At 36.9% G+C, this 27,965-nt stretch overlaps 1 protein-coding gene across 1 annotated transcript; it reads left to right on the plus strand.

Annotated features, from left to right (window-relative positions):
• LOC126822095 (glutamate receptor ionotropic, kainate 4) lies at positions 1–27,962 on the plus strand. Its single transcript, XM_050550846.2, has 13 exons — positions 1–127; positions 9,949–10,089; positions 12,617–12,931; positions 17,163–17,359; positions 18,208–18,387; positions 19,191–19,316; positions 20,720–20,911; positions 21,669–21,772; positions 21,978–22,065; positions 23,305–23,617; positions 24,442–24,659; positions 25,783–26,048; positions 26,662–27,962. Exons 1-13 carry the CDS (start codon positions 34–36, stop codon positions 26,915–26,917), a joined length of 2,490 nt encoding a protein of 829 aa, XP_050406803.2. The 5' UTR covers positions 1–33; the 3' UTR covers positions 26,918–27,962.
• The last annotated feature ends 3 nt before the right edge of the window (positions 27,963–27,965 follow it).

Consider the following 27,965-nt stretch of genomic DNA (forward strand, 5'->3'; position numbering starts at 1 on the left):
AAATTTTAGTGTGTGCAATCGACCAACCTCAACATGAATAAACCAATCTATTTGATCCAATCTCTAATTGTTTTATCCGGGCTGTTACTCAATTGTCTAGCTAAAGAGAACCATTTACTGCGGATAGGTAGGTAATACGTTATATATTGTATCGTATCGTATAATATACACAGTAATACTATTAAAACAGTTGAATACAGATATGATATTATTAACATTACCAGCACATTGGACCCCGGACAGAAATAAATAAACAGAATCTACCAAAATTAAGAATTCGACACGACATGTTTGTGCATCTTTACTGCGAAAAAGACAAGATCCAAATAAGATTTAACGTCCTACTTTCTTGGACCAACCGGTATATCGAAGATGGGCATACGCCATGCAGTATGCTATGAGGAAATGTTGCCCACAAAGGAGCGTTACGGTTCTTTTGTGTGCACGCAAATATGTAAATGGGACCTCGGTTTTTCGTCGCATTCGAATGACTAGATACTGTTCCTTGTCTAGGCCTGCGATCTGACTGACAAGCAAATACCACTTAATGACATTGATTTGAGAGTTGTATACTATAAAATAAGGGTTAAGCAGCATTATCACCATTTACGGTAAATTACATTAGAAATAACATTATTTTTGCATTATTAATGCTTCAAGACAACTATTAGCCCCTCAGGTAATTTTAATAGTTGCCCCTGGATACAGTTTAAATAATGATACAGTTTAAATAATTAATACATTTTTTTATCTCGAGAAACAATAGATTATCTAAGCTTTTTCACAATACATTGAACATCAAGTTTTTAAAATAGCTATTAATTATAACAGTTTTGAATAGAAAAAAGTATTAAACAAACAAGAAAAAAAGGGAAAAAATATTGTGCATGCTGAAAATGTTAAAGAAACTGCATCGAATTACTCATTACCAGAGAGAGAGAGAGAGAGAGAGAGAGAGAGAGTTTGGGGTTTAAGTAGGTCATTTCGGGACTATAATATGATTCAATTATATTTCAATGATTTGCTTGCGCGTAGATGTCTTTAGCACTGTGGCGAAACTCACGAGGTCGGACAGGCGACCCCTACTCCTTGTCACGTACAAGCGGGGATTTGAAACCACGCCACTTGACCCAATGGCGGATCTTATGATTTCATGCGCACGTGATAAACCACTAGATCCCCCTGTATACTTTAATTTCTTATTATTTATGTTTGGCGAAATACGCGAAGAGTCCCAATTGAGTAGTATTCTTTGGTTATTCCAGTCTACATCGGTAGTATTCTCACCTAGGATATGTTTAGCCTCGTTGATCGAGTGCCAATTTTAAAATTTGCACGTAAAAGATCCCTTGGCAGTTGGAATTCGATATAAGAGTAGGCCGTAGTGCCGCTGTCCGGGCAAAATTTCCCTCATAGCACACTGTATGGCGTATGCCCGTCTTCATTAGCCCAGGTTAGGAGCAGAACAGTAGGACGTTAAACCCCATTTCATTTCATTTCATTTCATTATTTAGATATTATAAGTCCATCTTTTCACGGTAAGATAACATCATCAATGTTGATTTAAATGGGCCAATAAGTCGTGTTTGCTGCAATGTCGAAGACTATGGATGATACTGAGTTGAAAACGTATAATTATAGCTACTTTAAAATATTTGTTTTTACGACATTGAAACATAGCGTAGTGCCAGTTTTATTTAGAACATAAACATAATTCGAAAATAAAATGTAACTGTTTTAAGGTAATACATCCTGTTGTACAGATGATGACACGTCCTGGGAGTTGCGGGAAATTGTGTCCCAATCGACCAGTCAACAACACATTCAGCCCATTCCTCTCAACCGTAAATCTCAATATGACCACGTCTATACAATGGACCCTGTTATGTGCAAACCAATAATCACCGCATTTCACCGAGACTAAATTAATAGACAATTTTAAATAAATTGTTTTAGTGCGTAATGTTTTATTACCCCCACAGGAATATGTGCTACAATCGTTTAATACTAATTATATTCTCTGACACTTCCAATACTGATATTAACACCATTGTTAACTATCGGCGTGTGGAAACAGAGATATTCATCTAATCTGTTAGAGGTATTTAATAACTGGATAAAGTTATAAAATATTTATGACAACACAGTTGATATAGCACATGTAATGCAGCAACACAGTGAATGAATTGTGAATTACCATGTATTAAATCATCTTGTAACGTGGACGGAAAATCTTCCTTTGTTATTTTAGTTGATTAAGCAGATTGTTCTCCCTCTAGTAGATTGGGTGGAGCTTAACCGTGCAATAAGTAGACATGTTCAATGTTATTGCACTCTTTTGCTGGTTTGCACTAGTTTTAGTAGAAATCATAATATAGGGAAGTGGTGTGGGTTTTCTGTGCAATAACAACAAGCATGTTGAGCAGTGTCAATGTTACAGGTCATTTATAACACGCTTCATTCGTTAACAGGTTTAACATCTCGGCCTACGGCCGTGCTATAAATATAACTTATATTAATAATGACAAAGTACAAAAATATATAAATATGATTATAATGAAATTTGAAATACATTAAACATATAAAATAATAATAATACAAATTGACTAATACTGTATTGATCAAAGATGGGGATCAGAAAACTGTCACAATATTGCTGTAACTGTTCTCAGACAACGTTACAAGCAATAACATAAATATAACACATATATTTGGGTGTTGTGCTGAAGAGTATTCTCTCAATGTAACCTTTTAATTACCGACTGATTGACTGGTTAAAGAAGTTTTATATCCGCTTTCGCACAGGGAAATATCGCATACATTTGTTTCCGCCACAGGTTGTTCTTAAGCTCTTTGATACCATAAATAGACAGACATATCAAAGAAAAATATCATGTTAATCCAATAAGAATGTTTTGTATTGAGTTGTGGTTTGGTATATCTTGTTTATTATCAGCAGTCATAATTCTATGTACAGAATTGTATACTAATCAAATCTCAGGGAAACGGCGTTTTTAATAACATTGTTTATATGGCACTATAATGGCAGTATACATTTTAACAGTCTTGATAATATAAAAGCCTAAGTCCAACCATCAGCAATAATACTAACTCGGGCGCACATCAGAGAGCAGCTTCAAGATCTCCGCCTCATCTCGGAAGACCAAATGATGTCCAATCCGACACTCTAGCCCGAGCCGGCGGAATTTGTGAACCATCTTTAGGATCCCACCATCGTGACCAAAATATTTCTAATCCCAGCCTCCAGTTACAATTAAATTGTAATATCTCTCAATGGTAGCCAAATGAAGGTCTGCAGAATTCGGGGCTCGCTCAACACGTGTTTACTTGATTGATCGCTTGCAAACACATCGTCCTGAATTCCACCACAATATACCTATACGGCAACTGATGGGGTGGGGATACTTATAAGTGTCGATATATGGATTATTTGCAGGGCACCCAATTAGCTCAAAATATTATTTGAAAACTTACCCTGGTGCAGTAAGCAATACTTGTAATAAAAGAACTTGCCAACCCTTACAAACTGATAGTATTATATATACTTTTCATTTAACTTTAGTACAGGAATGTTGGGACTGTAAATAATAAAAAGGCCGGTAACTATTATATCTACGTTTGTATTTTGAATTTATGTAAACACCATCGTCATGGCATCACAGTATATAAACGAACCATAGAAATAGTTATAGCATTGTTTATAGAACATGTCAATTCTATATCTAATTATATTGGTATTCTTAATAGTAATTATAAGTTTATTGTTATCCCTTTATTGATGGCGATATCAATATAATAGAACTTAATTACCATGTTCCTGGCGTACATAGTATAAATCTCTTATCTTTAGAACTATATCAACAACTGTCAATACTATTTATTTCTTCCTATTTATCTCAATTGAGTTAATGCATGAAGAAACTCGTCAGTCGTTCCATTTATACACCACTTGTCTATTGGGAGTGATCGTTATATCTATTATTATACTTGGCCCACTGGCAATCCCGATACAATGCTTAAAACTCTAGTACCAGGCATATAATCTACAGTGACCACATCCTATATAACACATTACTGTCATCAAGCAATGATACAATTATAAACTAGAACTCCAAAGAGTACTGACGTGTTTTGGTACGTCAGGTCACGCCTTGTCACGCCTTGTCACGTCAACATTCAAGTTATACCATGCTTTATTGAGTATAGTAAATATAATACCTATTAAAGTGGAAAAACCTGTCATTTTGAACTTTTATTAATAAAACCGGAAGTTATACTTCAAGACCGAACATTTTGATATTAATTGTTAGTAGACACGATGGTCATCATATGAAAAGGTCAAGGGTCATTAAAAGGTTAGGTAACCAGATAGAAATTGAACAGTGGAAGAAAATTCAAAGTGAAATCGGAAGTTGTTATTTGGAATAGGTTCAAAACAAAAATAAGGTTTTGAAAATCGGAATCAAAATAGCGGCTGAATATCGATTTGAAGATGTTTTGTAAAATCCAATATGGCGGCCAAAGAATCTAAAAATGAAAACCCGAAGGCGATCCGTTGAGAAATAACCGAGATATGGGCATCCGAGATTATTTTTGTCCCATCCGCAAAACAGTTCCTGTTTGTCAAAAATAACTCAATTTATATTTAATAAATAGATCCACGGAGGGCAACAGATTCTACGTTGGCAGGATATTTGCACCATGTACAGTTTTGGCTGCACAGACTGACTAACCCCCCCCCCACCCCCGCCAAAAAAAAAAAATAAATAAAAAATAAATAAATAAAAACACTTACAGATACAATACGTGTTTCGCCAAAGTTAAAAAAAAACGTAAAAATGATAGGACATAATATACATGTAAACAACAATGAAAACCGGTGACCAACAACAGACATGTGACTAGGGTGACCTAAATTAATAAATGTAAACGTATTATGAGGAGTTGGTTATGGTGATGCCAAACATTTCATAACACCATTTGATAGTAATTGATTAAATGCTATTAAAACATCCAGTATTTCCATTTCAATTGCATAATACCATTGAAGCTGTTTACCAGACATGTAATCTAGTTGATCAATATAGAACCGGAAGTGTTCTCATCCTGGATTTTGAAAACTGTATGCAGTTTAAAAACAAACAGGAAATATGTTATACCATATTTTTTTTTCTTTTCGAATACTTTCACGATGTTGCTCTTTTTGCAAAAAGCTGTTTGCATAAAATAATTCACTTCCTAGACAGTTTGATTTATAGAAAGAAATCCAACCTCGTGGGTTTTCTCCGGGTGCTCCGGTTTCCTCCCGCTGCTAAAGACCCCTATGCGCAAGCGAATTGTTGAAATAAAATTAAACCATATGTTAGTCCCGAAATGACCTAGTTTGTGTCGAGTGGACGTTAAACCCCATTTCTCTCTCTCTCTCTTTATAGAAAGAAAAAGCCTAGAAATGGATTAGCAAGTAAAATAGGACATTTTGGTATCCATCAGAATACACTGACTGCTAGCAGTAGAAGGCGATTTTAAATTGGCTTAAAACATTCTCGCCCAGATGACATAAATATTCGGCGAAAATTCCGAACAAGATTTCGAGTTGTCGATTTCGGTGGTAGCTATAAAATCTTGCTTATGGGGATAGCTATTATGAAGTCTGACTCTGACGTATACAGACAAATATCAGCATGTAAAAAAACACAATTGGTATTCATTGAAATGCACTCTATTTGTTCATGCAGTGCTGGAGATCGCACAGATAAAACGTTGGCCCACCCCAGCTATATACTCTTCAAAAAAAGTAGGGGATATTGAAATGCAAATACCTATGCAGGTTGTGATATGATAAATAGTCATGGCCACTTGACATGCTTTGAGAGTATGTTCACAGATGAAGAACTTATCGCCCCAGCAGAACCACTGAGCTGCACCTGCGACACGCAATTGCGCCATACACGTGGTAGGGGTTCATTGTCAAATTTGACACTTCAAGGAAGGGTTGATGAAAACTGCCGCGTGCTGGTTTATCCTATCCATGTTTGCTTTCATATCGGTTCTTGCATAAGGTGTACTGTTTAGCGTATCTTTGCTTGAGTGTGTTACGTTTAATTCTGCAATGAGACGTCTTCAACATGATGAACGTCTACGTGCTATTGGCATTCTTCAAATGGGTTCTACACAGCGAGCAGTAGCCAATATGCTTAATGTTTCACAGTCTGTGATCAGCACACTGTGGAACCGGTACCAACAAACACACAACGCTGATGATAGACCTCGTTCAGGTCGTCCTAGAGCCACTACACAAGCCGAGGATCGATACATGCGTACACGGATCCTGCGAAATCGAGGACAATCGGCCAATCAGCTTTCTGTAAACTTGTACCAAGTAACAGGAATTCGAGTTACACCCCAAACGATTAGAAATCGGCTACATGCAGCCCATTTGCATACGTGACGACCGCGTGTTGTGCCTCCATTAACTCGCCAGCATATGGCAAACAGGCATCAATGGTGTAGGCAGCGTAGAAATTGGGGTACTCGTCGATGGGCGCGTGTAATGTTCCCAAATGAGTCCAGATTTACTCTGGATTTCACCGATAGGCGTGCTCGCATTTGGGGGCGTGTAAATGAGCGTCATGCCAACGTTAACGTCATACAGCATTACAGATTCGGGCGTAGGTCTGTTATGGTGTGGGGAGGAATCACCATGACTGGCAGAACGGACTTGCATATTGTTCAAGGAATGGTCATTGGCGTGTACTACCGTGACCGCATCCTGGCACCTATAGTTCTACCCTTTGCTCAACGTGCAGGTCGCGTTGTGAATGACTACCTCCAGCGTCACCATATTGTCCATATGCCTTGGCCAGCCACGAGTCCTGAGCTTTCCCCATAGAGCATGTCTGGGATATATTCGGGAGACGTGTTCGTGGACATCAACGTCAACCCTGCAAGAATTGGCCGTGGTACTTCAAGAGGAGTGTATCAGATTGCCCCAAATCGTGATTGGACGGTTGATTAGGAGCATGCCACGACGAATTGCTGAATGTCTGCGGATTGGTGGAGCAATTACTCATTATTAAGACAAAAATCAAAAACGTCTATTTTCACTTTTGACAGTGTATCTCTTTGCGAGTGAAATGAGGCCGTCAGATAAGCCATCTATATGAACTGTTTATGTTTATGTGTAGGCATTTGGCCTGTTATTAACATACACTGGTTACCTCTAATAAAAACAGCAGTGCATTTCCGCAGTTTTGTATTCTTTCTGAATATCCTCTACTTTTTTTTGAAGAGTATATAACATGTCTTCTTTAAGATACCATATTTCACAGCACTATCTAAAATTCGATGCTAAAAGGATTTAACGGTATAAGTGTTTACAGGCTGCTTAAAGTTATCTTTAGGCTTTTAAAAACTTAATTGTTTGGCAACAACGCTTAAAATGGTCCCTATGAAATTGACACATTATAATCATATATACATTGACTTAGTACTTATGGGTTAAAGGATTAAGACTGACAGAGTAAGAACTTATCAAACATTGAGAATTTTGAACTTAAGTTTTACATTCGATGTTTGAAAGGGTTTTTAAACCAAATGATATAATTGTTTACAAAGTGCTTAAAGTTAGGTTTGGGCATTAAGAAACTAGATTTTTTAAAAATATGATATAAATAACCACTCTTAAAGATACATTAGTTAAGAGTTTTATAAAGAGTTGGCCATTCTTGCTGTAATAATTCGGGGGTTGGTTGGCCGAATGGTTAGCACGCGCGCGCTGTATCATACGGTCTGCCATTGAGTCAACTGGCGGGGTTTCGATTCCCCGGTTTTACGTGACAAGGAGTAGGGTCGCCTGCCCAACCTCGTGGGTTTTTCTCCGGGTCCTCCGGTTTCCTCCCACTACTAAAGACCCCTACGCACAAGCGAATGACTGAAATAAAATTGAACCATGTGTTAGTCCCGAAATGACCTAGTTTGTGTCGAGTGGACGTTAAACCCCATTTCTCTCTCTCTCTCGCTATAATAATTCAAAACCAGATGATAAAAAAAGAAAATGTTGAAAATTTCAGTCAAATTACTTTATTCTGAACGAAGTTGTAACTGTTGGAAGTTTGGACTAGAAATAGGCATCAATTGTGTCTGCACTATCTATGAGAATTGGCGATAGCTTGATTGACAGACGATCACTCCACCCACAAATTCTTGGTTATCATGTAACATGCTCAATGGCTATGGTAGCCTCGCTTGGCAGGCCTTTCATCACCAGTTTCCGATAGTGACATCAGCGACTAACGGTAAACGTTAGCTTGGTCCGCCATTTATTGATTTGATTTTAAATTGACGACTGTTTAAATCCAAGCTGTACCCAGGCCATCTGTGGGTCTGCAGAGTTGATTTTGAGCTTGTCATGTAAATAAAGGTATAATTAATAATTTCTATAACATCTGAAGCCTAAATAAAGACTTGCAATAGGCAGATTTAGCTTTTGCATAATGTATGTTTAAACAACACACTGTGAAATTGTCATATCATTATCATATTACAGATTAACATTGACCCAGTACTCATGGGTTAAACGATCGAAACTAACCGAGTAAGAACTAATCAAATATCGAGAATTATTTAATTCAATTTTCAACGGAAACAAACCTACTGTTACCAATCTATCCGTAGTAGTTAGAATTGATGTCAGAAAAGGGTTTTAAACCAAACGATACAAATGTTTACAAGCTACTTAAAGTTAGATTTAGGCCTTAAGAAACTATTTTTTTTAAAAAATAAATAACTTAATTGGTTTGTAAATACACTTAAAAAGACCTCTATGAAAATTCTCATCATTACAAATAAATATTGACTTAGTACTTACATGGGTTAAACGATTAAAACTAACGAAGTAAGAAAATATATACATATTATATATATAATTTTCATCGGAAACTAATCTACTCTCATCAATCTATTAAGCAACCTATCGGATATAGTTTAAAATATTGGCAGTTGGCATGTCTTTCTTGTTATGTTTCTTGATAGCCTAGAGAATATGACTCTGTCGCCAACTCTACACAATTTAAAACTCTTTCAACTTTTTGTTATTTGGTTGCTGTATTTCAACCCAAAACGCTTGGTATGTTTTCTTGTCGTATAGTACCCCTATCAAAATTCAGAAATTTCCAATCGTAAATTTCTGATCTATATCCCTGTTTACGTTCAAATATATAAACCAGGAACCAACCATGACGTCATGGTTCATATTAAAGTTTGTAAACGCGATGCAGGATATATAATATACAGACTTCTTAAAAGAATTTCTGGATGAATTTCTTAAAACTTGCTCAGCCAGATTTGTTGCCATTTTAGATCCAACCCGAACGATTTTGCTGTTGGTGGATATGACAAGCTTCCTCCCATGTTTCATTCTTAGTAGTTTAATCGATTTTTTTATTCAATAAACCGAGGTTTATCTCCAAACAGGTGTATATTAATTAAAGATGCATTACTCAAGAGATAAACTGCCTCTGTCTTTAGGCCTTAAATGTTATATAAATTATTAATTAAACATTTATTAACACGACAAGACCATAAACAACTCTCTAGGTCATCGGATGGCTCCGAATTTAAGTAGATTAGCACGGTTCGGTCATTTAATGATTTAATTTAAAAATGGAGAAGCGAAGTTACGTCTCGAATAACCAGTACCATGGTTACGATAATAAACAATCACTGCACACATCTTGTCAAAACTAAAAACAGTGATAACTACGCTCAGAATAAAGTAATTTGAATGAAATTTTCAATATATTCATATTGCATTACCTACTTTTGAACTATTATAGCAAGACCCGTCAGCTCTTTATCTAAATCTTACATAATGCATCTTTAATTGTTTGAATGGTTGATCATCTTATGATATCTATTTGTATATTTTAGCTGTATTAGATGTTAAGAATGACTGGTCATCTAATGATACCAACAGTCAGTGGAATTATGATATAACGGGTCGTTCTGGTCAAATATTTGCTGTTATACATTGGAATGAAATTAGCACCAAAACACAGAATATTCAGGAAGGTAAGTTATGCATGTCTTGAGCGAATTGATAAACAAAAATAAATAATCATTTGGCGTCATACTTAATACTTAGTCAAAGTACACTGTTCAAAATAATAGGGTAGTTTACACCCATTCGGGTGGAACACGTTGCCACCTAATTAGGGGTAACTCATAGCCTTTAGTGGTGTAAACTGATAACACCCTTCTAGTGTAGAACATTACACCAATTTGGAAACTAGTTGTCACTTCCAGTAGTGTAACTTGCCTAATACACCACATTCGGATGAGTGTTGCGCTCAGACAGTGTAATGTTCCAGATAAATAGTTAACAACCGTGGGTGTAGATTAAGCATTACCCCTCAAGGAAGTTTTGTAAATTACAATTATTACACCAACGCGGGTGTAATTTGTTCTGTTGGATATGTATTTCAAGCCAATGACTTCTAAGTTCACAAAACTTGAAATTGGCTATAGGTCTCTATGATAATTAGTACAGGGCGTTTAGTCCGACCCAGATTACATATAGACCGTCGGCTACTTCGCTTCATTTTACAATGACATTAAATTGACAAATATCCATCAGACTGATTCAAATTCAACTGCTGTTGGGCAATTAGACAATCAGTATCAATTTACAATGAATATAAATCAAGAGGAAAAATCAATAAACATATCCTTACAACTTGGCTGAAAAATGTGGTTTATTCATTTATGCACCTCACCTGATTAAGATATAGTACTTGGTAATATTTTAAACATTTACACGTCTTTTAGTGTATACAAGCTAAAATAATCTATACTTGAGGCATTATGAACAATTATTCATATTATTATACATGACAATATTCTGGTAGACTTATATTCGTTATGAGTAAACACTTTTAAAAAAAGTTATTCCTGTGTTACTAATGAAATTAACGCCATATTTTACAAAGTAAATTACTTAAATTGGAGTACACAAACACTTTTGTAACACAAGATACGGTGAAAAATTGACACCTTATTCAAAGGAATGTTTCCTAAATAATGCAATAAAACGCTTGTAGACGTGTAGCTCATCCCAAACGCCCCTTAGCGCGCTACAGTTACACCTATCCTAGTGTTCAGTACTCATGAATATCGATTACACTTTTGCAACCCAATAAACGTTGTACAATTAACACTGCTCTAGGATTTATTACCCAATAATAGTGCACACCTTTTGGTGTAAATGCAGTGTAACACCGGTAGTGGTGTAGCTTAATTATCCAAAACACCACACAACTACACCTATTCCGGTGTTCAGTGGTCCTGAATATCGGTTACAATTGTTAGGTGTAGCTCTTTTAGTTGGTTACCCTTGCAAAAGTATTTCATTTTAAAAACGCTAGCTGAGGTGTTTATACTTAATTAACACTGCTTATAGTTTTTAATTACAACCATTTTTAACAGGGCCTGACAAGGACAGCCATCTAGTCGTTCGGATGGTACGAACAACCGAGGTCCCGTGTACACATTGGCGTGCACGTAAAATATCCCTTGGCAGTTGGAATTCGATATAAGAGTAGGCTGTAGCGCCGCTGTCCGGGCACAATTCCCCTCATAGCACACTGTATGGCGTATGCCCGTCTTCATTAGCCCAGTTTAGGAGCAGAACAGTAGGACGTTAAACCCCATTTCATTTCATTTCCATTTCCATTTTTAACCGCGTATACGTAACCATTTCTTGCAATATCTATGTAGTTTGTCTTGGTTGCAGGTTTTATCTTGTCGGTATTGTTTTGCGTGTAGTGTGGTCTTACCGCACGTACGATTAGAAGAGATGAAATGGGTTTAAAGTCATACTTTTCCCCCCACTATCCGATCTAAGGAAGTGTGATATGAGGAATATGTTGCCCTGACAACGGCGCTATGTCCTGCTCTTATTTCAATTCCTAACGTATCTTTAATGTGCTGTTGCAAAGGTATACACCACCTTTCACTCCGTTCAAACGACTAGACTCCTATTTACGTTTTAACCCTATGATCGTAAATTAACACTTGAGGAATGAGTACTGAAATGGGCTCAGTCCATCGTTCAAGATATCTTTATAAAACTTTATACACCCATTAACCTGTTAGAATATTTTTGACTTTTGCTAATTGTAATTTAGGATTTAATCACTTAACAAATTTTTATTCTCGGGTCTATATGACAAACTATTCAGGATACGATACCTATGTACAGACATCAACCGAGTATAGTAGTTGAGACAATAACTAATTTGTAAATTCTCAGATGAATAATTACTATGTTCCATTTGTATCAGGGATCATAATTCGGAAGCGTGGTACTATTTACTATAACTAGTATTTAAATGCTGATTACCAATAATACAGAGATGGTCTATCATGCATCTTCTAAAGCATGTCCAATTACGCGGAATGTTGATGAATGACTCTTCTATTTGCAAGGGGTTACACACAATTTAGAACTGTTATATATATTACCACATTTTCTGGCTAGACCAGAAACGGGAATACTTTATACATGTATTTATACTAATGTTGTTCCTTTGCTTTTCAGTGAAATCAATTTTGAACGAATCCCATGATCTATGGCTATTTACTGCCAGTCTTTGTGAAGAGTCTTTTTTCTTAGATACGATAATACCACGGAACTTCACATATAGCTGTGTGGCTCCTTTCACCAAAGTCGATTTCTCATTGACGGTTGTTCCCTGCTCAAATGCGCAACGGCGTAACCGTAGGGCAGTTGGTGATGATAATGGATTGTTCTGCCTTTATCGTCAGGATGGTTTGAAGAAAATAAAAACGATGGAAGCTATTGTACAGGATTTAAAATGGGATAATTTTATTCTCATTTATGAAACTAAAACAGGTAAGACCATAAAATCGGATAATTTATTACAATATAGGTATCAACTAGAATACCCCATGAATGAAAATTAGTTTTGGAGATAGTTTTGGAGACGTCCGCACCACGATTGGATAAATCATATATTCAGGTATTTTAAAGATACATTATGGGAGATAAGATAAAGAGATGGCAGTTCTCGCTATAATAGTTAAAAACTAGATAGTGTAAAGGTAATTTGCTGAAAATTTCAGTCAAGTTGATCCACTATGAGCCGAGAAAGAAGCGGGTGAAATTTTTGCATAGTCTCGGTCATCATTACTAAAATCATTAATATAAACAGCATAGTCTCGATTATCCACTTTTATTGATTTAATTATCAATAGTAGAGTGACCCACAGTCTCAATTATCTGTACTATATAAACTGACCTGTTTTAACAGCATGTTGTCACGCGGATCAAAACTTCGATTATGAGAAAAGTGCTCTCACGGGCTCGCTTGTGCACTGTAAGCAGCAAACAGTCGCCCAAAATAGACATTCACGTGACAATATTCATTCACTTATTTATCAATGAAGCCATGTAAAAAAATTATTCTTTACTCGTTGGACTTTTAAAAATAAGAAGTTAAGAACTAGATTAAAATTTTGGCTAAAACTCGGCGATTTAATTTCTAAGTTAGTTGATTGTAACCAATGACGTATATATTGTAACGGTTCTCGTTTCAGAGTCAACTCATGTAATTTCGCCCTTTTTCTATCTTTTAAATCCACTCTCGTGGCAACATACCGACACTGCAAGACTGTGAAAGTTACTTTTATTTAACCGTAAAACTCTGTTGTTAGTGGGCGCTTAGTTACTTTAGAAGTTACATTGTTGCTAGCTCTAAATACGCAGAAAAAATTTGAGACTGGAAATTAATTGAACGAAATTATTTTCCCTAGTCTGTTGACTGTTTCATAATTATCATATCATAATTAACGGGCTCGATGACAGTTAGGGGGGTGGGCAGAACCCAAAATGCCCGAAAAAATTTCGGTGTCGGTCTTCCTCGAGAGGCGAAGAAGCGGAGCTTACCTTGTATGCCCCCCCCCCCCGCAAGAAAATTTTGGAATATTTGACGTTTTCCTGCTATTTCAGCCCGTGAACAAGCAACTTCAATGTGGTCTAATATAGCCTAATGACAATGGCTGACTCGAATTCCAATCAAAAGATCAACCGTTGGGGAAAAAAAACTGCCGCAAACGCGTTTTCCTGTTATTCCAGCCTGTGAATACAGCAACTTCAATTCGGTCCAATATAGCCTACCTGGCTGACCCGAATTCCAAACAACCAATCAATCGTCGCGGGGTATGGGGGCCTCACCCTCCCAGAGAAAATTTTGAAAATTTAACCACCGCAAATGCGTTTTCTGCTATCCTAGCCCGTGAAAGCAGCTCCAAAAGTATCCAATGGTTTTGTAACCAAAATCCCATTCTGAATTCCAACCATCCAATCAGACTGTTGCAGTTGCATTCACAAATAATAATCGATGCCAGAAAAATGTCGCACAAAGAATGGCTCCAGACAAAATGTTTTAATCCATAGTCAACTCAGTACAAATTCGTTGTATTCAATTAAAAGAAAAGTGAAATACAGACAGCGGCGCCCGTTTTCTTCGAGAGGCGAAAAAGCGGAGCTGACCTTGTCTGGACCCCCCAAAACATTTTGGAATACTTGACGGCCGCAAGTGCGTTTTAGTGCTATTCCAGCCCGTAAAATTAGTGTTTTATTAGATTTCGGGAATTTTATTTTGCCAAATAGATGAAATATTTTTTTTTTCACTTTACCCGTCTGCCTGAAAATTCAGCTTGCCCGAAAGTTAGGGGGGGAGCTGCCCCCCCCCCCCCTGGCTCGCACGCCTATGATAGTTATTAAAAATATTAAAACGCGACACGATGCGTAAATTGTGCGTCTTACTTTCGAGAACTATAGCTATAAAACAGAAATTTCTAGATTGATACATGTACATAATACGACACAACCAACCATAAGTGGTAATTCAAACACAAAGGATTTATTTAAACTTAAATTTCTCTAACATTTCACTAAAAGATCCCTATTGCAGAACTCCCAACTTATTATGTAGTCATTGTCATGCCGGTTGTTTTTAATAACAGAATTTTCCAGTCATATAACAGATCAAAGAATTTTTCGAGACGCATTGTCACGTATCGACTTCTATTTTTGGATTATCTGGCGCCACACATAGCCCAATCATACCAAAAAGCATGCACTTCCACCTTGAAATGGGTTCAATTGATTTACGGTTTATTCTATAATTTATAACACGGTTTAGAGCACAATGTGTAGGAGTCGCATTTTTGACTTCTAAGTAGATTCTTATACGGAATTCCGGATGCAATGCTAGACATTTGGACCACTGCTGCCGGACCGATTTGAAAATGCTTATATGGCTTTTTTTTCTTTGCGCATGTCGTGTGCTCCTCTGTTTTTGATGTGTATGATTTTTATATTTGTGATAATTATTTGAAACAAAATAGGATTATCATGAAGGATATTTAACATCTACAATATGAGTACGGTAAGCACTCTCTACGTACTGCGTTTGTAAACCACGAAATTCACCCCTTATTAGAAAGTTTCAACTATAGTCTATTATAGTGTTTAAGTGGCATTTAGTAACTGGGCAGATAAATAAACTATAAACATACTTATGGAAAACAGCTACTTATTTATTTAGGCGACGTTTCGAAAACGTTGAGAGAATACTCTTCGAAACGTCGCGTAAATAAATCAGTAGCTGTTTTCCATAAGTATGTTTATAGTTTATATAGTCTATTGCATGTAAACGTTAAAAAAATCAGCTCAAAATACAGACATCTCTCTCTCTCTCTCTCTCTCTCCCTCTCTCTCTCTCTCTCTCTAACTAAGGGCTGCTCACGCGTACAAATGTTAAATTCAATCGTTAATTGTACGTACGTAAAAAAACGAAGAAAGCCGACTGCGGAAAATAAGAATTCGTTTTCCAGAACAAAATTTGAAACTTTGATGTGACCAAGAAACATAACTCTTTTTAATGAAAAAATCTACTGCTGTAACGCTACTTGGGCGATCAAATTTTCCATATAATTAGAAAGTCCCATTCAAATGGCCAAATCACACAAATATCCAACTTAGCAATAGTTTAATTGTTAATGAATGATGATTTTAATGGTAAGTCTTATCATATTTGTTAAAATAAGCCCCAAATATAGCTCGTTTATTTGATTTTTGTTATTTGCACGAACCACTCTATCAATAGCCGTTAGCGGCATATCGGAATCTAATCCAGCCAACATCGAATGCTAGCCTTGACATCGAGAGTTTATTATGGTCTGGATATGTTAATTAATGTCTAATTAATAATTTAGATAACATTTCAAGCCTAAAGAAAGACTTGTAATAAGCAGATTTTGCTCTTGCATAATTCATGTTTAATTAACTTTCGTTTCGTCTTTATGCTCATTTTTTTTAGTATATAAATAAATCGGTAGACGGTGTCTTAACGTGAATAGGTCTTTAGCGGGGGGAGGGGGGCGGAGGACTAGGAGAAAACCCACGAGGTTGGACAGGCGACCCCACTCCTTGTCACGTACAACCGGGCATTCGAAACCATGCCAGTTGACTCAATGACAGGCCCTATGATACAGCGCGCACGGGCTAACCATTCGGCCATCCACTCCCCCTGACTGGAACACCAACGTGTGTTTGTTGGCTGTTTATAGTTCAGACTAAGAAGTCATTTTATGTGAAAATCAACCCGGTAGAATATAAAATACGGATTATAAGACAAAAAAATCCGAAACCGGTATCTCGAAATATAGTCTGCAGTAACAAGGATGCTATATATCTCAGCGAATCCTACCGAACTCAAGCTTTAAACGGACAATCCGTGTATTACATGCCCCCCTTCCATACACACACCCTTTTTGTAAAATAAACATTTTATACTGGATATTGGATATCAATATATATAAATTATGTATCATCATATCATGGCTTCTTACGTCATCAATTATTCTTTTACTCTTAAGAGTTAGCTATAGAATATATGTTATCTTGCATAAGGCATGACTAGCGAATACATAAATATATTAGAAAGTACCCATCAAAATGCACTTTATTTGTTCATGCAGTGAAGAAGTATTTAACGCACGTCTCCATCCAAGTAATATGACAATCATCAAATATAAGTATATGTTTCTTGTTTCAGAACTTAATGTAAAGCCGTTCACAGATATAATAGGTGGTGATCAAATCACTTTAACCTTGTATAATATTGACGAATTTAACAATGATACAGAGCAATATTACAACTTATTTTATAAAATTTATAAAAGTACCGAATATGAAACAAGGAATTTATTGCTGATGTGTTCACAGACTTGTATAAATAGTGTTTTATATCAGGTAAGTTCCTTTGATTTGATTATATGTCGGGGCCTACATAGTTTAATGAACAACATCTGGTGTCTGTCCATTATCATTCCCGTAGCATAACCATTTTATTGGCATTTATTTCAGGGTTGTGAGGAAATTAAATTAAGAGATATTCAGGTGTCATTGGACGAAAGAATAGTATCTTTGATACTTGTGATTCAACGGATCTTGCGGGTTAGATGGCCGAATGGTTAGCATGCGCCGCTGTATCATAAGGTCTGTCATTGAGTCAACTGGCGTGGTTTCGATTCCCCGGTTGTACCTGACAAGGAGTGGGGTCGCCTGTCTAACCTCGTGGGTTTTCTCCGGGTCCTCGAGTTTCCTCCCACTGCTAAAGACCCCTACGCGCAAGCGAATTAACGAAATAAAAATGAACCATATGTTAGTCCCGAAATGACCTAGTTTATGACGAGTGGACGTTAAACCCCATCTCTATCTCTCTCTCTCTCTCTCTCTCTCTCTCTCTCTTTTCTCTCTCTATATCAACAGATCTGGCAGATTGATTTATTCAACCTTCTCTAGTGAAAATGCATAAATCTTTGAAGTTTGACACCACAGCAACACTATGTGGCAACCTGTATCAGTTGTTGATTGTAGATTATATTTTGGTTGTTATGAGTAGATGAAAGGCAAGGCGATTCAAATCTATAAACCATAAGCTTACATACTCTATACAACAAAATGGGAGTTATTGCTTCTTTGATATACATTTATATGTACCCCCCCCCCCCCTCTTTACAAAATAATCTGCTAATGGGTGTATATTCATTATCTGGCTGATAACGCTTTGTTTGCATTTCTTCCTTTTATTTCATTAGGTTGACAAATTTGACGAGAGAAATAGTGGTGCTACAGCGATGGGGGTATTTTCAAAATGGTTGATAACTGATTTTCATGACGCAACAATTCTACCGAATGGATGTCAACTGAAAATGGATAATATTGCTGTAGTGAAATTTCCCGTTACTAATGAGGACGCTCTCTCAAGATTTAGAACTGTAAGTTAAACCAGGCTGGCCACCTCGTCATAAATCTTTTTGTCAATCCAACGTAAGAAATATTCAAATTTTAAACTTGCCATATGTGTAAATACAACCGTTTTACAACATTTGTTCGACTGTACATAGCAAATATTGATGCTATGTCGAACTCGCAAATCACAGATGATGATTTGAATGAAAATATTAATTCGAAGGGGAGGGTTCGCTAATTCTGTCAAAACGAAACGGATCAAAACAGAAACTAATCTACTGCACTAATATTTGTGACTATCGTTTGTTTGTCTGTTTGTTCAGGGTTGGCAGTTACATTAGGGCTGTCCCAAGGCTGCAACTTTGATGTATATGTTTAGCTCGGACCGGGGAGTACTATAGGCCTGGTGGCGATGGTACATCCCTTCCGGTTTCGGAGTTATGCTACTTCCGGTTGATGGCTATACCCGTGCTACGCCGAGTCAACCGTTAGTAACTGATAAAAAACGAAATTGAAAGTGTACTACAGTCATTTTACAAATGAACATTATGTCATGCACAGCGGACCTACCGAAATTATTTAATGTTGCAGTGTTATTGCCCCGGTCATAGAAACCCTTTAAATGCTCGACAGGCTGTGAGTTAGAGTTACTTCTCCAAAAACCTTCCCCACAAGTTACTGACCAGCTGTTTGTTCTCTTCCTCCATATCATGGACGCTGGTGGCTTTATTAGTTATTTATAGTGACAAACCCAGCTAATAGGATACTCCCAAATAAAATATCACGATTTCGATTCTTATAATTTACAATTTCAATCTTTTATCACCAGGTATTTGTAAACAGTATAAAAACTAGCATCAGTAATTTTATTGATATCGAGTTAGCTTCTCTTGGCACAACAACAGGCAGTGGTACTAAAACATTACCTGCTTTAGTTTATGATGTTCTGATAAAGGTAAGACGTATTTAGTAACTCACAATAACGCTTCCAATCCCACCCGAACTTGATCAGGCATTTATACATATTTTTCATTAATCTTGTGATTTTATACAATATATATATAATTTCGACAACCAACTGTATACTCAAATATACGGTGTAACTATGCGAGAGAGAGTGAGAGAGAGAGAGAGAGAGAGAGAAAGAGAGAGTGTTTAACGTCATTTTTCAGTTTTATTTCAATAATTCGCTTGTGCGTAGGGGTCTTTAGCAGTGGGAGGAAACCAGAGGACCCGGAGAAAACCCTACTCCTTGTCACGTACAACCGGGGAATCGAAACCACGCCAGTTGAGTCAATGACAGACCTTATGATACAGCGCGCACGTGCTAAACATTCGGCCATCCAACTCCCCCCCCCCCACCGCAACTTATGCTACCCTCACACCTGGATATTTAGAAGAGATCTGGGTCCGTATTCAAAGGATATCTTAAGTCTAAGATAGTCACTTAACTACTAGATTTCACTTAAATGTACGTAACTTCCTGTGGTATTCAAAGGCAGAGTTAAATTTTTACTTAAAGTTACGCTGCCTTAACTTATAAGTGTTTAGTCCTTTAGTGATATTCAGAGGCCAGTTTAAGTGAGAAAAATCCACTTAACTTTAAGTGACCAATGGGATTTACCTTAAAGTTAAGTGAGATTATAATGACTTCTTTTAACCGGAGTACACAATATAGTAGCAGGCCCGTAATGGCGATTTTAAAAGAGAATTGGCATCAAACGATTTTTTCTTGTTTTTTATTTCATCATCAGCTTTGATTTTGTAGAGCCATAATAGTGTATAAGGTTACTACCACCGACATGGACATGTTCGTATTGTTTAATCAATCATGTTTGCCACGACTGTCATATAATAAAGTTTGATGCGTTAAATTTATTTGTAAATTTGACATTGCGATGACATTCCATTGTAAGGCACTTGGTTAAGTGGAAAATTTAAGTATTTTTACTTAACTTTAAGAAAACCTTTGAATACGGACCCCGGTATACAACAAAGATGGATGAGATTGTTTCGTAATTTGTCTGCATTGGCCGAGAAAGTTCATCCAGATTTACCGACGTGGTTTCCCCTTGTCAGTGGTGCAGAACGGAGTGCCTGACAAGGACAGCTGTCTAGTCCTTCGGATGAGACGAAAACCCGAGGTCCCGTGTATATATTGGAATGCACCTAAAAGATCCCCTGGCAGTTGGAATTCGATATAAGAGTAGGCGATAGTGCCGCTGCCCGGCAAAATTTCCCTCATAGCACACTATTTAGCGTATGCCCGTCTTCATTAGCCCAGTATAGGAGCAGAACAGTAGGACGTTAAACCCCATTTCATTTCATTTCATTTCGTAATTTGTCTTTTTATTCCAGGATCTAACAACGTATAGCGATTGTTGGAGAGCAGAAATATATACATTATTATATAAAACAGAAGGACGATTGTTAAGTCCAGTTGGTCATGTTAATTATACAGAAAACGTTAATCTATCTCCTAATGTTATTATTTTTCCTAATACAAAGTATGGATTTAATCAAAGAGTCTTTAGAACAACAACTAATAGTGTAAGTAGACTTTCGGCAAAACCTAATATTTTACGTTATTCAAGTTGGGTAGGCAGGGACGTGGTATGACTCTGTAGTTAGTCGAAGTTCTCATTTACTTGTTCCAAACCAATGTTTTTGTTAGCTATAAGTAGAACCATATATAACAAGAGTCTGTTCATTTGTTGTGATTAGCTAACCAGTAATAGCTTTGTGTGGCTAATCTTAGTACATATTCTACACAATCCATCTGGTTCATTATATTTTATGCAGAACTACCATTCCGTTCTTTGCCACTAACACTTAATTTTTTACATTTCTTTTGTTTTAATTTTGATTTATTAAACTTACAAAATTGGTTACGGTAACAAAATGGCGACCATGGCCACAATGGGTCTGGCTCTTTAATGGGTCTGACTTGCTTTAATGGTTCCAGCTGTAATTTGGGTGGGGGGTATTAGCAGAACCCCAATACCATTTATTATTTAAGGAATTCAGATAGCTAGCAAACGTTTGTTTTAATTTTGTATTCGACACGTTATTCCGTTTGTCCAAAATTAAAACCAATTGCTATCAAGTGCAAATTTAACAATTATGAAGATACAAAAACAAGAGTAACTACACATTACACTTATACTTATTCAGTGGCAACAGTTTAATATGAGGGATATTCTAATGATTATACTTCATTCATGCTTTAATTTATAACGCTGTAAAACAGAATGCACCTGGCTTAAGAGAAGTTTATAATTCATTGTCTTAATTTATATATTTCTAGTGGCAACCGTTCTCGAAACGTTTGCCAAAGGTGAACGGAACAGTACAGTATGAGGGCTATTCTTATGATATCATGAAGGTTCTTCAAAATTCTCTAAATTTTAGGTAAATATCTTTAGTTTCATGAATGGTCTTCTGTTTCTAGAATGGTTCAAATAGTTTCATAAATTGTACAAACGTTCTCCGAAACATGGAAAACGAAGTAATCAAAATAATGTAATATTAACCTTGACTATTAGATAGGGGGCATGATATGAACGAGCATCTGATAAATTTTCTATATTTTCTATATTTTCATTGATTAATTAAGTTTGACAATAATTGAACCAGAAGATGGGGAATGGGGAAGAGTTCTGAATGGATCATGGACTGGCAATGTCGGACAACTTCACAGACGGGTATGGTTATATTTACAGTTTTTTGGGGTTTTTTTTAAAATAAAACATAGACTAACTTTTGCTAGTTCTAATTCTGCTGTGCCCACAAATTTGGCTGTTCTGTAACCGGTGTGACGCTTAATCAAATTTGTTCAAATGAAGATGGCTAGCCCCTTAGTTGCAAGTCCAGGCGCAGGTTAATGTTGACATTTAGACCGTTTCACACATTTCCGACTCAGTTAACCCCCTTGTGAAACACACTGGGGATGCTCAATTCACAGTCCAGAACGTCCCGAATTGACAGAATTGCAATCGAGTGACGCGGAATTCAGTCCTGTCCCAGTTCTGTCAGTCCCGACTACGGAGGTGGTGTGAGTAAAATCATGACGTAATTAAACACAACAACCATGTTTCGGCTGCATGGTTGGTTGAGATGTTTACTTATCCATTCGACGCATGCGTTGTAGCCCGAAATACCCCTTTTCACTCGATTGTCACAATTTTTGGGATTAAGAGAATTCAATTCTGGAACGTCAATCTAGTACCCCCTAGATAACTATTTCTCTAATATTTAATAGCAACGTTTCGTAGAACGTATACAGGTCTTATTATGTGGCTTTTTCAAAGCTCGGTTTAGCTGTCTAGCTGTACAAGAAGACAATTCTATGACTGATTATTGACATTGAATTTTGGAGTTATGTCCCTTTTTAAACACTAACCTCTCCAATACAAACGAAAAAATAAACAAAATGGGTTGTATATAACATCATACTGGGCCAATGAAGACGGGCGTATGCCATACAGTGTGATATGAGAGAGATTTTGCCAGGAAAGCGACACTACTGCCTACTCTTATATCCAATTCCAACTGTCAAGGGATCTTTTATCCTCACGCCAATGTGTACACGGGACATCATTTTTCGTCCCATCCGAACAACAATACGCTTACCGATGTCAGACCATACGCCCTGAACTGTGTCGGCCAACATTCGATTAGCGAGCCAATGTCTTACTCAATGAGCCACTGCGACTCAACTACCAATACAAAAGTACAACAAATGTTGTTGGCTTCACCTTTGTAGTTATTCCCCTTTGCTACAGCACCTTATTAAGTCCTGTTATCCATCAATTTTAATACCCCATGCCGTACACAATAATATTGAGCAAAGGACATATTTCGTTACATGGCAACCTATGGCTTATACTATGTTTATTTCAGTTGTTTTTCTTGTGCAATTTACGTCAATTACTTTATTACAGGAAGTTGACCTGTTTGTAGGACCTTTAGCCATGTCTGCAGAGCGTGAGCAAGCTATAGATTTTGTCTATCCGTATTTCCTTGCTTATACAGCAGTGGTTTTCCGACTGCCTGATCCAAACAAAAACAAATGGAGGAAACTCGTTGAACCGTATCAATGGGAAGTTCATGTTTGTTTATTTTCATCTTTTTGTGGAACTATTTTACTTCTCTACACAATAGAAAGCCTCAATCCTTTCTACCTTAATTCGAAAAAACCCAGACCAACATTTCAAGGAATCGTGCTTTATCTATTTGGTGCCATGTTATTTCAAGGTAACTATCCATTCTATTACCAATCTTCATTAGCCCGGTATAGGAGCAGAACAGTAGGACGTTAAACCCCATTTCATTTCATTTCATTTCATTTCTATTACCAATGGCATCGTTTATATTATCAACCACAAAGGGAACGTAAGGTGCTAGATTACTAACCCGGAAGTATTTGCTTCGATTCCGTGTTTACGTTGGCGTGCACGCAATAGAACCATTGACATCGACATGAAATGAAATGGGGTTTAATGTCCTACCCTTTGTTTAACCGATTGGGTTACTGAATACGGGCATACGCCCTGCATGGTGTTATGGGGGAAATTTTGCCAGAACAGCGGCCTCTTATTTCGAATTCCAACTGTCATTTGGTTTTTTTTACGTGCATGTCAAGGTGTACACCGTACTTCGGTTTATCTCTCGAGTAGGCATTATGCTTACCAGGACCTCCGTCCTGCATTACTGACACGGAGGAATCACACCAGAAAATCCCAAAGACTTCCGGGTTAGCGAACCAGCGCTTTATTGACAGAGCCTCCCCTGTTACAGATGCTATATTTGAATACCATTCTCTCATAGCACACTATCTTCATTAGCCCGGTTGGAGTAGAAAAGTAAGACGTTTCATACATTCATTCATCCAGTCGCCATTCATATATTTCGGTGCTGCATTTCTACCCGTTATCCAAACTGACTCGGTTCCTGGCAATGTGAAACTTGTCTCATAAATTATTTAAAATATAGTCACTATCATCCAGTGAGTCTGAACGGCAGTAATCAAAGTCTTTATTTGTAGTACTGGTTCTTAAAATCATTAATAATTATTTTAGGAGGAAATGTGATGCCATCATCTAGTTCTGGACGAGCATTATTAGCAGCTTGGTGGATATTTTGTTTAATATCAGTAGCTACCTACAGTGGTAATCTTATAGCATTCCTTACTGTATCTAAAGAAAAACTTCCCTTCGAGACATTGACCGAACTCGGGACACAAGATGAATACAAATGGGGAACATTGGAAGGCAGTGTCTGGGTATCCTTATTACAAGTTAGTTTTATTTTCTATTTCATTAGATCTAGTGGTTTATCTCTATATTGGGGTTCTGAAAAGATCCATAACTTAAGGGAAAGTCGGTGTGTTTACTATATGTACGTGCACGTAAACGATCCATTTACAACCTACAAAGAATTGTATATCCTCGGTAGTGGCAACATCCTACAACTACGACTTGCACTGTCAATCATAGATAAGATTCGGGTTGACATATACGGGCCTCATATGAATTCTGAAAATGTTATGATCTAATTTATTAAATTTGCCCTTTCTTTACTCTAAACATCGTATCTGAAGGCAGGTTTGTGTGTGTCAGGGGGTGGGCCATCATTAACTAAGTATGTTTTTACATGTATATTACGTCCAATTGCATTTCATATTTATCTTTTTCTGGGACTATAAAATTTGCCCTATTAAATTTGCCCTTTCTTTACTCTAAACATCGTATCTGAAGGCAGGTTTGTGTGTGTCAGTGGGTGGGCCATCATTAACTAAGTATGTTTTTACATGTATATTACGTCCAATCGCATTTCATATTTATCTTTTTCTGGGACTACACAGAGAAACCTACTCGAAACGCCCCCATTATAAACAGTAATTATTTCACACGATTCCATGGAATTGTTAGCTGTGTATTTTAAAGGAGCTAAATCGCTAACATTTGGGACCTAGAAATTGACAAAAGTGGGTCGCAACGCATATAATACTGTAATATGAATGTATATAAACTGATTTACATTCAATGGTTTCCGTTTTTACTTCAATTTCAAATCAGTTATGTTCGGCGAAATAAGCCAGCAGTCTCAAGCGAGTGCAAATTTCTAGCGTCTGGTTATTCCAGTCTACATACGCCGTTTGATTTGGTGCAATGTGTCTAGCCTCGTCCCTCGAGTCTCTTGATACAACTGGGGCTGAAGCGCATTATTTTGTCTTAAATATTGGATATCAAAAGCCCATCTTTTTCCGGTAAGATCACAACATGAATTTTGATTTAATTTGACAAATAAAACGTGTTTTCAATGTTGAAGATTTTGGATGATACTTTAAGTTCAATAAAAATGCCATTGAAATAATTAAATACGCCTAAACCCATTTCTTTTGTTTTATATTTTTATAGAATTCCAACCTATCGGATTATAAACGCCTATGGCAAGGTATTTTAAAATTCAACAAAACCGATCCCGACGTTCTACATTTAGATCAAGACCTTCAGAGACATAAGGTTATTACAGAAAACTATGGTTACATTGCAGATAAAACGACAGCAGAGACTTGGGTTTTCCAATCTTGTGATTTGACTTACTTGAAAGAACTTTTCTTTCCCATGAACTATGCATTCGGATTACAAAGTAATTCTCCATATTTGCAGTATTTCTCAGATGAGTACGTTTAAATGGTTTTTTTTTCCAATAAACTATGCATTCGGATTACAAATTAAATCTCCGTATTTGCCCTATTTCTCATATTATGAGTAAGTCTTATTGTTTTTTCCCCATGTACTATGCATTTGGATTAGAAAGTAATTCTCGGTATCTGCAGTATAAGTAAGTTTATTCATGTCTTATACAAATTTATATACATTTTACACTGCTGTACCAAGCTATCAGGGTCGATCCACGAAGTTCATGATACATGAAATCCTTCTTTTTCCCCCGTATTGCTTATCACTTTCTGTTTATTTTATGTTCTAAAATTGATGAAATGTCGATTTCGTTTGATGTTATTTCAGATGTCTGGTTTTAGATCACGGCTACTAATTGACCAATATGTAGTGCTGTTTGGGGTTATGTTATCGCAGGCAGGTGTGGCAAATGAAACCCAAGGTAGACTAAAATAGGGGTCTCCGCGCAACAAATCGAGCATTGCATACCCAATAAAACCATTCCCTGTCCTTCTTTAATGTATCAGACGTTCAAGTTCGGCAATACCTTAATAAAATACTGATCATTAATCTATAATAAATACAAAAATTTATATTAACTCTGCTTTGTTTCAGAATGATGAAAATTTTGGAAAGCGGGTTAGCTCAAATATTGAAACGAAAATGGTGGCCTAAACCAGGAACGTGTATGGATGATTCAAATTCTGTTCAGACTGTAGAACTAATTGATATTCAGAGTGCTTTCTATGTAATTCTAATTGGGATGACTTTGGCATGTTTGACCATTCTTGTCGAGAGCTTTTTTACGAAGAATGGTCCACATATTTATTTACGATTTGAAGGACTGAGAAAGTTCTTCAATAGACATTAAAGTGGTGTAATAATATAAAGTAACGAATGCTTCCGTGGATTCAGAAAATTAAGAAACGCCTACGAATAGATACACATAGATATATACATATTTTCAACCGTGAAATAGACTTTAACGGTCATGCACAGCATTGCATGCAAAAACATACAAAAAGAAAACTTTTGTAGCACAGATATTGTATATGGCTTCCGTCACTGAATAAAATTAACGACCTTAAAATAATTAAGCTAATAGAGGATAAACAAGAGCAAACAAAGCCTTTCAAACCTCGGTATCTCTGTTTTTTAGTGGTCGGATTTAATAATATTTGGCCGAATTTAATATATAGAACAGCCCCTTTGTGCTTGTTTTCGTCAGCGATAGCAAGTAGCAATGAAAAATAGTTGGAGGTCATGATTTTCATGTATTTTAAGTCCACCTATAAATGGATTTAACTTACGAAATACAATGATATACTAGTAGCGCTACGTAATGTAAAAATATATAATTGTATCCAAAATATTATTAAATTCAAAACGGGGCGTGGCACTTAGGCATTTTCATGGTGCTCTAAAAAGGGCGTGTGGCGATTACATTAGGGAACGAGAGAGGTAGGGTTTAACGTCCACTCGACCCAGAATAGGTCATTTCGGGACTAACATATGGTTCAGTTTTATTTCAATGATAGGCTTGTGCGTAGTGGTCTTTAGCAGCGGTAGGAAACCGGAAGACACAAAACACCCACGAGTTTGTACAGGCGACCCAACTTACTGTCATCAGGTACAAGCTGGTAATTGAAAGTATGCCCCTTTACTCAATGAGTGAGAGAGAGAGAGAGAGAGGTGTTAACGCCCCTTCTACACAAACTAGGTCATTTAATTTCAACAGTTCGCTTGTGCGTAGGGATCTTTAGCTGTGGGAGGAAACTGAGGGAGACCCAACTCCTTGCCAGGCAGAGTCAGAAATCGCAACTACGCCACTTGACTCAATGACAGACCTTATGAATGGCCTGCAACACGGGGTTCCAATATAAAAGGGCACTCCAAATTAGTTCTCGAAAATATTTTGT

This window comes from Patella vulgata, chromosome 5 (assembly GCF_932274485.2).
Source record: "Patella vulgata chromosome 5, xgPatVulg1.2, whole genome shotgun sequence".
NCBI lineage: Eukaryota > Metazoa > Mollusca > Gastropoda > Patellidae > Patella > Patella vulgata.